At 36.4% G+C, this 13,622-nt stretch overlaps 1 protein-coding gene across 1 annotated transcript; it reads right to left on the bottom strand.

Annotated features, from left to right (window-relative positions):
- ubxn7 (UBX domain protein 7) lies at positions 1-12,202 on the bottom strand. Its single transcript, XM_026207309.1, has 11 exons — positions 12,092-12,202; positions 10,805-10,961; positions 10,620-10,687; positions 7,165-7,230; positions 6,974-7,086; positions 4,172-4,318; positions 3,975-4,065; positions 1,830-1,957; positions 1,280-1,739; positions 488-546; positions 1-165 (listed from the first exon to the last, which is right to left on the bottom strand). Exons 1-11 carry the CDS (start codon positions 12,159-12,161, stop codon positions 1-3), a joined length of 1,524 nt encoding a protein of 507 aa, XP_026063094.1. The 5' UTR covers positions 12,162-12,202.
- Positions 12,203-13,622: the final 1,420 nt, after the last annotated feature.

Below are 13,622 nucleotides of genomic sequence, written 5' to 3'. Positions count from 1 at the left end.
TTAATTCCTTTCCTGCACAACACAGTCTCCTGCGGACACAGTCCTGCGTCCTGCAGTGTGAATGTCATAGTCCAAGTGAGCGAAGTCTTCGGCGGGGGAAGTTGGTGACAAGTTCGAAGCGTTCATTGGGGAATCCCCTTGGACTGAACGTGTCTCACTAGCTGCCTACAAACAAGAACAGAGGAAGAAAATGAAGGCTACATCTCCAAAAACAAAACATAAAAATCTGAATTCACACATATATAAAATGTTTCTGTATTAGACGACATCTGCTGCAATCTTTTTTTTCCTTTTTTTAAAAATTGGTAGAGGATAGACATTTTGGCTATTACGTTTTAGCTAAACTGCGCAGCCCTATAAACAAGCACAGCAAACCTGGATTTTTTAAATTGAATTTTAAATTCCAAATAACTATTTTTATCTTTAAAAAAATGTATGATAAATCATCCTGAAATGTTATACCCACATGAGTTTAGCTTTAGCAGACAGTGCTATCTGTTCTCTTCTGGCCGTCTGGGTATCGAAGCATTAAGCGTGCCTTTGGACCTGTCAACAGAGTCATTTTAGAATATTTTAAATTCTTACTAAATATTATTAGCATGTATAAATGTTCAATCCTTTAAAGGGACAGTCGTCAAAAAGCAACCATTATTTACCTCACCAACAAAACCATTTCATTCTAAACCATTCTTAGGCCCCGTTTACACTAGTGCATTGTTTTAAAACGCTGTTTTACGAATGAAAACGATCCTCGTCTACACTGGCGTTTCCACTGCTTTACAGAAACGATGCCAATGTGATAAAGCAACGCTAAATCACGATCTGAACAGTCAGAAACGGATTTCCAGAAAATGCGATTTGAATAGGATTCCAAACCACATGCAAATGTAGCTCGAAACGGATTGCACAATTGGGATTTCATGTAGTTCATTGCCGTTCAAGACCGTCTAAATATGATCAGATTTCAATCGGATTTGCACAAAACCGGATTTGGGCTGACAGTCTGAATGAGGCTTATTTGAAGGGGAAGATTATCACAGAATACTTGAATTTCAGTCGGTTTCTCACCCTTCAGTTGAGATACGGACTACCTTGGACTTTGACAGATGAAGGTCACTATGAACTATAATGAAGATTTTTCCACTTTTCTTCAGTGGAAAAAAAACAGCAATCAGGTTTTAAATGACATGAGGGTAAGCAAATAAGCACTGTTTTTTTTTTTTTTATCTTCATAAGAATTATCCCTTTAGACAACTGACATCAGAGAAATGGTGGATACCGTTATCGTCTGGGTCTGCTGTGCTGGTGCCGGCAGGTTCTGACGGCAGGTGTGATGTGGATCTGTGGTTTTCTCCCAGCCGCTGTTGGGACTCTGTTTGTCCTGTCTGACTGTGACTGAGCCCAACCGGATCTAGGTGGTTCTTCTTACTCTCCTCTTTCCTGTGGCATAACTCTTTGTGTGGGGACTTCCTGTGATGGGCTGGGCTGTCCGGCCTGGTGGGAGGAGCTACCTCTGCAGAGACGTGTCCATCTAAAGAATCCTCCCCTCCGACGGCCTCATTATCTGAACCATCCACTGAGATCAAGCCTTCGCTGTCAGAGAAAGGTTCGGCATCTGACTCCTCATCATCTGAGCGGGACTCTGCCTCGTCCTGGGTGGACTCGTAGTGTGTTTCTTGAAGAGAGGCCCTGATAGCGGCCTCTAACTGACTGTCCTCACTGGCGTCTATCAAACTCTCCTGTATAGACAGACAAAAGACTGTGATGTGAAGCAAAGACACATAAATGCTTTTTGAGGAACCTCCAGAACCTTAAACGTGAACACTTACAGAACGAGCCCGTTTGGCCGGAGGTTGACTGGACTGCCCATCCAGCTGCCCGTGCTCTGATAGGAAGCCCGTGACCTGATCCAGGAATGAGGTCACATCTAACTGGTTCCACTCAACCATCTTTTGTCCTGTATTTGTCAGAGGTAAAAAAAAATTATAATAATAAAGCTAAAATCTTTTTAGTTACCGTAATCAGTTTTTTTTTTTTTTTTACCATTCCCTGATAATGCATGCAAATGTTTTTGTTAATTTTTTTTTAAGCTTATGAAACAGTCACAACTTATTTTTGAAACAAACATATGGTACCGGATATATAACTTAATTAATGAGTGAATGTGCAAATATTTGAAAGTTTCATGGTATCATGTTATTACCATGCTTTTTTCTAATTACCATGCTTTTACTAGTCTTAATACTTTATCAATTAAAAAAATTAATTTAAAAACAAATTCTATAGTATACATGTATATATACATGGACTATAGCAAAACCAGACTTCTTCGTTGCCTTTTTATCGACTGAGAGCTTAAAATCTCAAAATACATCCTTTAATACCCATTTTAAAATCAGACTTTGCATTACCATGTAAATGGTACATCAATATCATGTTATAAAATATTTTCATTCATGAATTTTAAAAATTTAAGTTTGGAACATGCACTATAAAATCTATGTTCAAAACTGTGAGTGACAGTTAAGTACCGGTGGTACCGAGGACCCGGTCAGCCCAGTTCTTGACGCATACAGCGATATGAATTCCGCGAATTAGAAAACGCGGCAGAATCGCAAAATCCAGTAATGAAAATGAAACTTTTTAATATGGACAGCCACAAAATTTGTCAAAGTTAGCATAAGTAAATCAAATCTAATCTCCATATGGACCAGTCTCTGTAAATGTTAAGCCACAAAGGTTGGATGAAATATGAATCCTGCATGTTCCTCGCGTCTCTGTGTGACTGAATGAATGGCAGAGACGTGCGGGTTTATTTACTACATAGACTGAAGCGCGTGACGCTTGCAGTAATTTCAGCATCTACTGTCTCAATAAGGACATAAATACATAAACAACATCACCAGAACTGTTCTGAGTCACTTCACAAGCATTTTACCATTTCATCTGAATAAAACCAGTGTCAGTTTAAAGGTATTCACGTCAACTCCATTAAAATAAAAGTTAATTTTTACGTAAAGGCATTGTGCTAGAAATATTACTATTATTTAGTAGAATGTATGTGACCGTGCTACTACTGTTTAAAGAATTAAATCACACAATATTTCTTCCATGTTTTAATTTTAATAGCAAATTCCCTTTATTTACCAAAAATAAAATGTGTTTAAATAAAAAAAATTAAAAGTCAAATTAAATTTGGTGAAACTTGTTTACTGTTTTTTATAATTATATTACTTGTAGAAAAACTTTAAACACAATTGTAAATAAGTATAAAGAATGGCATTGGTTTTATTTTGGTGATAAAAACTGTGTTTTTTTTTATTAGCATATTTTTGTGTTTTGCTTTGGTAACGAAATTGGTACAGAGAACCGTGGATTTTCACTGGTATCGGTACCGAATACTGAAATTTTGGTACAATGACAACACTAATATATTGTATAAAATTCATTACAAACATTAGTGCAATGCACCAGTATTATTTATTGAAATCAATGAATTTAATAAAAAAATCTAGTTCAAAATGCATGTGCTAGGTTTTTTAGCAATGTACTCTCAGACTCAACTTGCATGGACTTAAAAATACATTTTCTTATAAATGTATTTTATTTTATGTTCTTTTTTTTTTTACCCCCCAGATATTTTTTCCATTTAAGACATTTAAATGAAATGAATTTAATTGTGTGCCATGTAAACATATTTGCAAAACAGTACGAACATTTTACCAAGATTTCAAATTTTTTCATAAATATTGTTTATATAAATACAAATATATAACTTGTTATAAATGTATTCATTTTATGAGACATTTTTGGATTCCAATATATTAATCAATATATATTTTAATCAAAAAACATGCTCATTATAGAAAAGACACATTTAATGCTTGATTTGTCATGAGTATCTGAAATTAATTGATTTTGATATTTTTCAGAAAATGCAACAAATCAGTTGAACACTACCTTGGGTCTCTCACCTGTACGTGGGTCCAAGATAGAAATATAGGGGAACTTGTTAAGCTTGTAAAACTGAATGTACCTCTGTCCTTCCTCACTGTCATGGTACACCTGTAAGCAAAAACGGCTTATCTAAACAACTCAAAAGCTCACATTAACTATTCAAGAAATATGGATGACAAAGAGACCGAAGACATTTATGTCTGTGTAAATGTACCTGCCAGAATATGAAGTGCTCTCTGATTATGTTTTTCACAGCATCATTGCTCCACACGTCTCTGTTTAGACACTGACAGGCAAAATCCTGGACATTCTGAATGTTGATCATCAGCCATTTGTTCTCAAGCTGGCCGGAGTCTTTCGCCTGAGGTGACAAAATACATTGTGGGAGTGTGTTAAATCACATAGTGAGAGATAATGAGGTGACTTGCAGGAATATTCTAAAATTAAAACAAATTAAAGCATAAACAAGCTTGTAATTTTGTTGTGTTGAAATGATTTAGACTGTTATATAAACTGTCCAAAGTACAGGTTTCTATGAAACCTACAGATTATTTTTTTGAAGACAAAATCAATATTGTTCTGAAATATTACCTTGGGCCTGTTTCTTAAAAAAAAAAAAAAAACGGTTTCATTTTGTTTGTTATAAAAAAAAAATAAAAAAAAACCTTTAAAAAAAATTCACTTTCAGATTAAAAAGATGATCAGTTTTTCATTCTGCAATGGATCATTAAGAGCATGCTCATTTTTAAAAACAAAAGTCAAATCAGTCAAAGATGCTGTCAAAAAGGCTGAACCAGGAACATTTCTTCAAGATCTGATGCCACCCAGCCTGATTTTTTGTTCTTTCCTTATGTAAGACTCACAACAGCCTGAACTTGTGTTTGGACACTCCCTGATTTGCAGGGCTTGACTTGTTCTTGGCCAAAAACAAAACCCATTATTACTAGGATGGCCATATGCGCCATTCAAACGGGACACGTCCCGGCTATTTTAATTATTTTAATATTGCCTAAAATATCCAGGTTTTGGCTGTTTGCACTGTGCAGGTCAATCACTGTGTGACATTCATGAGAGCTATAGAGAGCAGACCAGACAGCTCCTTGTGCTTTCAAATCGCTCTTGTGTGTTTGTTTGACTTGAAGCGGTGCTGCGCACTTTGGTGTCTTTTTTTGATCAGTGCTCAACAAACACGTGTGCATATTTGCATCGCTTTGATCGTTCCCTGTACAGGTGCATCTTTAAAAAATTTAATATCATGTAAAAGCTCTTTATTTTTGGTTATTTAATGAAAAAAAAAAATCTAACTTTCTTATATTCTAGATTCATTGCACACAAACTGAAATATTTCAAGAGTTTTTTGATGGTTATGACAGCTTAGGAAATTTTACAATTCAGTATTTTAAAATATATATATATTTCAGTTAGTTTAGTTTGATTAACTTTGAGTATAAATACTGGGGTACCTCTTGGGGTAGTTTAGAACATGCAACCACAATTATGGGAAAGACTACTGACTTGGCAGTTGTCCAGAAGACAATCATCACCCTCCACAAGGAGTGTCAGCCACAGAAGGTCATTGCAGAAAGGGCTGGCTGTTCACAGAGTGCTGTATCAAAATATATTCGTAGAAAGTTGACAGGAAGGAAAAAGCATGGTAGGAAAAGGTGCACAAGCAACAAGGATGACCATAGCCTTGGGAAGATTGTCAGGAAAGGAGATTCAAGAACTTGGGAGAGCTTCACAAGGAGTAGACTGAAGCCGGAGTCAGTGCATCAGGAGTCACCACACTCTGACGTCTTCAGGAAAAGGGCTACAGATGTCACATTCCTAGAACCAAGCCACTCCTGAACCAGAAAAAAAAAAACATCATTGTACCTGGGGTAAGGAGAAAAAGACCTGGACTGTTGCTCAGTGGTCCACGGTTATCTTTTTAAATGAACAGTACATTTAGAATTTCATTTGGAAATCAAGGCCTGGAGTCTGGAGGAAGACTGGAGAGGCACAGAATCAAAAGTCCAGTGTGAAGTTTCTGAAGTCAGTGATGATTTGGGGTGCAGTGACGTCTGCTGGTGTTGCTCCATTGTGTTTTATCAAGTCCAAAGTCAATGTAGTCATCTACCAGGAGATTTTGGAGCACTTTTTGCTTTATGCTGACAAGCTTTATGGAAATGCTGATTTCATTTTACAGCAGGACTTTAGCACCTGCCCACAGTGCCAAAACCACTTCCAAGTGGTTTGCTCACCATGATATTACTGTGCTTGACTGGCCAGCCAACTCACCTGACCTGAACCTCACAGAGAATCTATAGGGTATTGCGAAGAGGAAGATAAGTAACATCTGACAAACAATACAGAGGAGCTGAAGGCCGCTATCAAAGCAACCTGAGCTTCAATAACACCTCAACTGTGCCACAGGCTGATCGCCTCCATGCTACTCTGCATTGAAGCAGTAATTTGTGCAAAAGTAACTCCAACCAAGTATTAAGTGCATAATTAAACCTGCTTTGGAGATCTTGAACATTTCTGTTTTGTACATCTTTTTTGATTGATATTTGAGCAAATATTCTAATTTTTGTGATACTGATTTTTTTTTTCTCCTAAGCTGTAAGTCATAACCATCAGAATTAAAACAAAAAGAACTCTTGAAATATTTCAGTTTGTGTGCAATGGTATTAGAATATAAGAAAGTTAGCTTTTTTGAATTAAATTACAAAAAATATAGAACTTTTCCATGATATAAATTTTTTTTAGATGCACGTGTAGATCTCCCCTTCTCAAACAAAGCCCCACGATTGGTTGATTATATACAATACCTGCATGCTATTGGTCAAACTGCTTTGGATGTTTTAGGCAATATTAAAATCCTGTCCGGGACGTGCCCCGTATGAGCGGTGCATGTGTCCACCCTAATTATTACACTGACAAAAAACAGAGGACTGAAGCACACAAATTAGCCGATCACTGGATGTGTTAATGGTAATACTAACTGGTTTACTAAAGCAGTCACAGAGCTTACCGTCTCAAAGCTGCCTTTGTGCATGAGTTCAATGGGGGGACGGAAGAGATCGGCTAGAGTGCTCAGCTTCTTGTCCACTGCACTTCCGTTTCTCAACTCCTGCTCCTGTCGCACTAAAGAGTCACATCACAACAGCAGGATTTCAGAAGAAGCACTAGACCATGTGTGCCAAATGCCTCACATGTACTTACTGGTTTCTGTCTGAAAATCCCGAAATCCATCAAAGATTGATCGTGCTGGTCTACGCCTCTTTGGTACTGTGAAAGAGAGATATTACCAGGGTTTCCCAAATTGGGGTTTGAGAGTTAATGAAAAGCTAATAAATAATTATATTGAATGTAAATACATAAATGAGGCTGTTTGATAATTGTGAAATAGATTAATTTGATTATCAAATGTTTGGATTTAATTAAATATCTGTATAGTCTGATGTGCTGCGTAATTCATAATGAAGCGAACATAAACCTGATAATTTCTTCCTCATAACTACTATTAGGGCTGTCAAATCGATTAATCTGCTAAATAAAAGTTTGTGTTTACATAATGTGTGTGTGACCCTGCCTGGAGCACAAAACCAGTCATAAGTAGCACAGATATATTTGAAGCAATGGCCAACAATATACTGTATGGGTCAAAATTATAGATTTTTATGTTATATCAAAAATCTTTAGGACATTAAGTAAAGATCATGTTCCATGAAGATGTTTTGTAAATTAACTACTTTAAATATATCAACGCTTTATTTTTGATTAGCAATATGTATCGTTAAAAACTTCATTTGGACAATTTTAAAGGTGACTTTCTCAATATTTAGAATTTTTTTTACACCCTTAGATTCCGGATTTCCAAATAGGTGTATCTAGGCCAAATATCGTCCAATCCTAACAAAACAAACGTCAATGGAAATGATGATGTATAAATCTCAATTAAAAAAAGAAAAGAAAAATAAAGACCTTATGACTGGTGTTTATGTTTGTACAATTAGGGCTGGGTATATATCCATATATCGATATATATCTAACGATATGATCATGCGCATCTAGTCAGTAAATCTGGTTCCATGATTCCCGCTAAATCGCCATCACCTGCTTATAATTGAGTGGCATTTAATAGACAGAGCCATAGATCGCTGACAAGCTACGTAATATTGCTTTCATTATCGAAGGCGATTCATCTGGGATAATGAACGGATATTGCGTAGCTTGTGATGTATGGCTCTGTCTATTAAATGCCGCTCCATTTATAAGCAGGTGATGGCGATTTAGTGGTAATCATGGAAGCAGCTTTACTGACTAGATGCGCAGGATCATATCGTTAGATATATCGCCCAGCCCTATGTACAATGCACACATATCATGCAAACATAAACTTTTATTTCCCTGTGGCTCAAGTGGTAGAGCATGGCGTTAGCAGTGCAAGGTTGTGGGTTCGATTCCCAGGGAACACATGTTAGGTAAAAAATGTTAGCCTGTAAGTCGCTTTGGATAAAAGCGTCTGGTAAATGCATAAATTTAATTTAATTTTGAATTTATTTTGAATGCAATTAATCACGATCTTACTACATACTCTTCCTCTTTGCTACTACAAAATAAATTATTTTTCGGTTTCTGTGTTTCAGTAATCCAAAATAATTTCAGTGCACTTTTAAAAAAGTGAACATTTAATGAATTATAATTATCATATTGTCCTTTTAATTTACAACAGTAATATACTTTTGTCTTTATTTTTATATAATTCTATAATTAAACCTAGTAATATAATAATAAATATTAACATTATTATTTTTGTTTAATGATAATTGTGTTGATTTTTATTATTCAACTTGATTGTTTTTTTTTTTAAAAATCAGTGTAAATCTAATGTGGACTGAGACACTATCACAACTAAAAAGTTTCCACCTTAAAGTCTAGCTACAAAGATAGAATAAAACACTTACACTTAGATTAAACATTTTATATATGTACTTGCATGCCCTTTGACCATTAATTGGAAACAGAAAACCGTGAACATGCAAATACGAGAATAAATAATTTAAATACAATCAATTCTCAGGGGTATACTTGGAGTCATTTTTTTACACCTCAGGGGTTTGGTGCAGTGGTGTAGTCCTAAAGAAAAAAAGTGGTTTACTATTACCCAGTCCCACCACCATCACCACACACACACACACACACACACACACACACACACACACAAAAAAAACATTTTAATGTTGTTGGTTTATTAGTAATTAAAAAAAATAATATCAATACAGTGCACTCTAAAACTGGTCAACAGATTATTTTTCAAGTAGTCTACAGCATGACTTCCAGGTTGTTCCAGCCCATCTGTCGACGCATTATTACAGTTCTATATCATTTCAACATGTTTCTTTTTAATTATATTCACTGTGAAAAGTGCTTCATAGATACATTTAATTTTTTTATTTAATGTTCATTGCAGCGTGTAGGCATGCAGGGCTGTATTGGGGTTAAAATTTGTCCCACGAGTTCCCCCATTGATGTTTTGCTGGGTTATAGGGCCTTCAATTGGAGTAAATGAATGAATAAAACAGGACAGAAACAAATGATAGAGATTACGGAATTCAAATCAAATGCTTTTTTTGTCAGATAGAAATGCACTTGACAGTAAAGCAATGATTTTGAGCTAGAATGCCCCAAAAAAGTTATGCCTACTTCTAATAGATTCTGTCACCATTTCCTCACCTTCAGGTTTGCAATTGCATGAGGGTGAGGAAATGGTGACAGAATCTATTAGAAGTAGGCTTAACTTTTTACTTACTTTCTTCTGTGGATCACAAAAGAAGATATTTTGTAGGATGTTACCCTTGATTTCTACTGTCTGGACAAAAATGTCTTGGAATTTCTCAAATTATCTTCTTTATGTTCCACAGTAGAAAGAAATTCATACAGGTTTGGAGTGACATGATGTTGAGTAAATGGTCACTTTAACTTTTGGGTGAACTATCCCTTTAAGAACATTACGATTTGGAAATAATTTATATAAGACACTTATCTTTAATCTGGCTCTTCAATCAACATTTGCTCACAATTAGCAGGCCTATTAGAGTAAGATGGTGGTCACAAGAAGTAAAACCACGGTAAATTACTATGGTGCTGAATTGACTAGCCTATGAATTGGTGTTTGACTGATCAGCTCTTTTGCATGCGGCTGGCGGATGCATTGCGTAGGCCCGTTTCACACTTTTTTTTTTTTTTTTTTTGAGTATTTGCTTTTTGCAGTTTGGTGTAATTTAAAAACAGTGCCTAATGTAGGGGAGGTCTCCCTCGCTTCGAATGTCATGGTGTTCCTGGCGATGGCATTTGAGCAGAGTTCTCTCGCTCAAGTAGAAAATTTACCAACTTTGACAAAGAATCACGAGTTTCACACAACTGTATGGGACACCATTGAAGGGGAAGCTACATAATAGTAGATTACAGACTTACGAAGCAACAAAACAAGCGAGTATACGCAAATATTGATCATTCAAATCAACTTAGATGTGTAATACGCAAACAGCCCGGGGGAAAAAGTAAGCATACGGCGTATACTTGCGTATGGCCCCATACTTCACCACTGGTTGGGTGACAAAAAAGTTCAGGAAGCACTAGGTTAGAGAGAGAAGATGTATAAATGGGAACTGTACCTCCAAACAAGGGCTCTGGCTCCACCAGAATGTCCTGCTTCTGAGGAATGGGTGCTCGCACGTCATCTCTACCAGAGAGGAGAACACAACATTCAAACTCAAAGCACAGAGCGTACAGTGACTCAAAAAAACAATCCAGCAGCTTGAGACCAAGAGCTTTTGGCGTGTCATATGAAATCACTCACTCTTCAGGGGGGTGTCTGCTGCCGGACGCCCCGGCTGAACTGGCACTTGTGCTGGGTTCCTCTGCGATGCCCCCTCCGTCTAGAAACATGGTGACGGCCATCTCTAGGTTATTGTTACATGCTTCCAACATATGCTTCCCAACACTCTCTGTGGCTCCTACAAACAAACACACACACACACACACACACACACACATGCAAAGATATCAACAGCATGTGTTATGTGAGGTGAAACATAAACACACTGGAAAGAAGACAACAGATGTACTTCAGGAGGTTAATGTGTAACTGTTAACACGGTACTGGTACTGCTTTTACAAAAATATTCAAATAACAAGGATTTCCTTTGATTATATGGTGACATCATATTAATCCCAAATAAACGCAATGCTGTTTCACAAAATAAACAGTGCAGGTTTACATCTGTAATATTAGTTCGAAGGACGCACAGAAGCAGCGCTCGCTCGTTTCAGTTCTTAACACCCGCCCCTTCAGAGAGCGCGCATGCGCACAACCAGCGCATCTTTCACCTCAACGAAAAAGTAGCGAGCTGCGAAACATGGCTTGTATTTTCTGACCAACAGAAACGAAACTATCAAATAAAGCACACCATCATGCGATGCTCAAAAGCAGCCTTTTCGCACACTTCCAAAGACAGTTAAACTAAACCGTCGTAGTGCTTTGAGAACATCATAGTTATGTGTGTATCTTTGACTTAGACTCGAGTTGTGAGAAGCACACAGAGAAACGGAAAACTGATTTGAGGATCAGCCTCCACAAACCGCCATGTTGTGGACTGTGGCTCACATGACACAGTTGTCGAAGTTGTTCAACACACTGCTGCCTGGAAACATTCAGTCACACACAATCAACCTGTAGCATTTACATTAAGCCGTGGGTACAATAACCGTAAATCAGTGCAGCACTAGTCAGGTTTGAATTGAAATGTGCTACACATGTAGCGAGGGTGAAATAACAGAAGTAAGGTTAAAAGCACATGCTCAAAGTTCAGTCTCAGAGAGTTTTACATTACCATCAGTATACTTAAAAAATTGTCTACATTAGGTCGCCCCCTTTCTGTTCGGATTTATTTTATCTTGCATGTAGATCCATATTAAAGTGCAGATAGCAGCTAGCCGAAGCTTTCGTTGGTCTCTTTGCATGACAGAGGGGGCAGTAATGATGATGCCCTCGTCCCTACACACAGCATTTCTAAAGACCTCGTGTTTTACTCAAGCGAAATGGCCTATGCAAAAATTCCCGCAAATGCAAAATGTCAATATTTACCAGTTATGGCTGTGAACTGTTGTATTAACCCATTAACCCCCGGGGCTGATGCGTCTCCGAGAGTCGCCATCTTGCCGCCACTGACAACAACACGACTGCACGCATGCACGGCATCGACCAATGAGATCTCTTTCTACATCTGCCTCCGCGCGTCACCTCCGTGGATCTCTGGGTAATGTAGTTCATTCGTGGTATCACGGACTAGAGTCTACTGTGCGCTGAATAAACGGCTTTGTTTGTATGATCAAAGGTGTGGGTGCTAATCTTCAACATGTTTCAATAGACATTCACTTTGTTAAAAAAATTTTTTTATCTGTAATGACAAAGGAGAGAAATGCCATGCATTTATATTTCACTAAATATACTATATTTAGAATATATAGTAAGGACATTTTGATTTGTAATTAATTCTGGACAATATACCAGTGTTTATGACAGTATAAATTGTGCTTTAACCACCATGTCTCTCAAGAGAGACAATAAGAGAGACAGTAACACAAATTCAGATGGGGGCAATTTTCAAGAAGACCCAATATTTTGAAAATAATAAGACTTATTTAGATGAAATTATGTAAAATATGTAAGCAATGATCATAACAGTATTTTGATCAAGTTTGACACATGAAATTGTCAGAAATTTAGCAAAATGTATCAAAAAAACTCACCATACATGCACCTCTCAGATCAGTCAACTCCTGCAATGAAAGTAGTCTAAAGAGAATCCCTTTTCATCCACTGTTCTGACACCACAGACAAAATCATTCTTAAAATATATCTATTTATATTTACAATATAACAATTTATTTGTGTCAAAAAAATTATATAGTTGTAGTTTTTAGGATAGCTCTTTAATGTATCGTAGGAAAATGCATATTTTGTTACACATGGAATATCTTAAACTCAATTAAATACGTATTTTTAAGATTTCAAATTGCTTTTATTCTAAAGAATACAAATATGAAACACTTTGATTTTTTTTATTAAACTGCTGCAAAGGGACATTGTTTACGAGTTGTACTCTCTGTTAACAGATACTCTGTTGCGAAATCTGAGATTCATGAATAATCTAATGTAAATTTTGCATACAGCAATCATTTATTGTGCGTAAATGCAATACAAGCTCAATTTAGGGTTATACAGGCTAGAAGTAGTAAATTATACAATATATATTCATATGTAAAATATATTGTGCTGTAATATTGTATACTGAATAAAATTAATATGTAAATGAATGTGGTTATATAACATTATTTAATGACAAATATTTGTTTTAAATATGACAAATGCATGACCTTTTCTGTGTATCAGTTTTTATTAAAAGCCTAGAAGTCTATGAAATGTGTTGATGAAAATCATGCACAAGATATATCTGGTATTTATGTATACGGTTAATGAGAATATACTTTCTTGAAACATTTCCATTAGGATCTTGGTCTTTCCAACTTTTCTGTATTTAGCAACATCCACTAATGCGGTATTTTCATATGAATATTTATGTGAAACGAGTTAGATTGTGAATCAGAGGTAACCT

Source organism: Carassius auratus, chromosome 27 (assembly GCF_003368295.1).
Source record: "Carassius auratus strain Wakin chromosome 27, ASM336829v1, whole genome shotgun sequence".
NCBI classification, from domain to species: domain Eukaryota; kingdom Metazoa; phylum Chordata; class Actinopteri; order Cypriniformes; family Cyprinidae; genus Carassius; species Carassius auratus.
The sequence above is the reverse complement of the archived record's forward strand: the minus strand, read 5'-3'. Positions and strand labels throughout refer to the sequence as shown.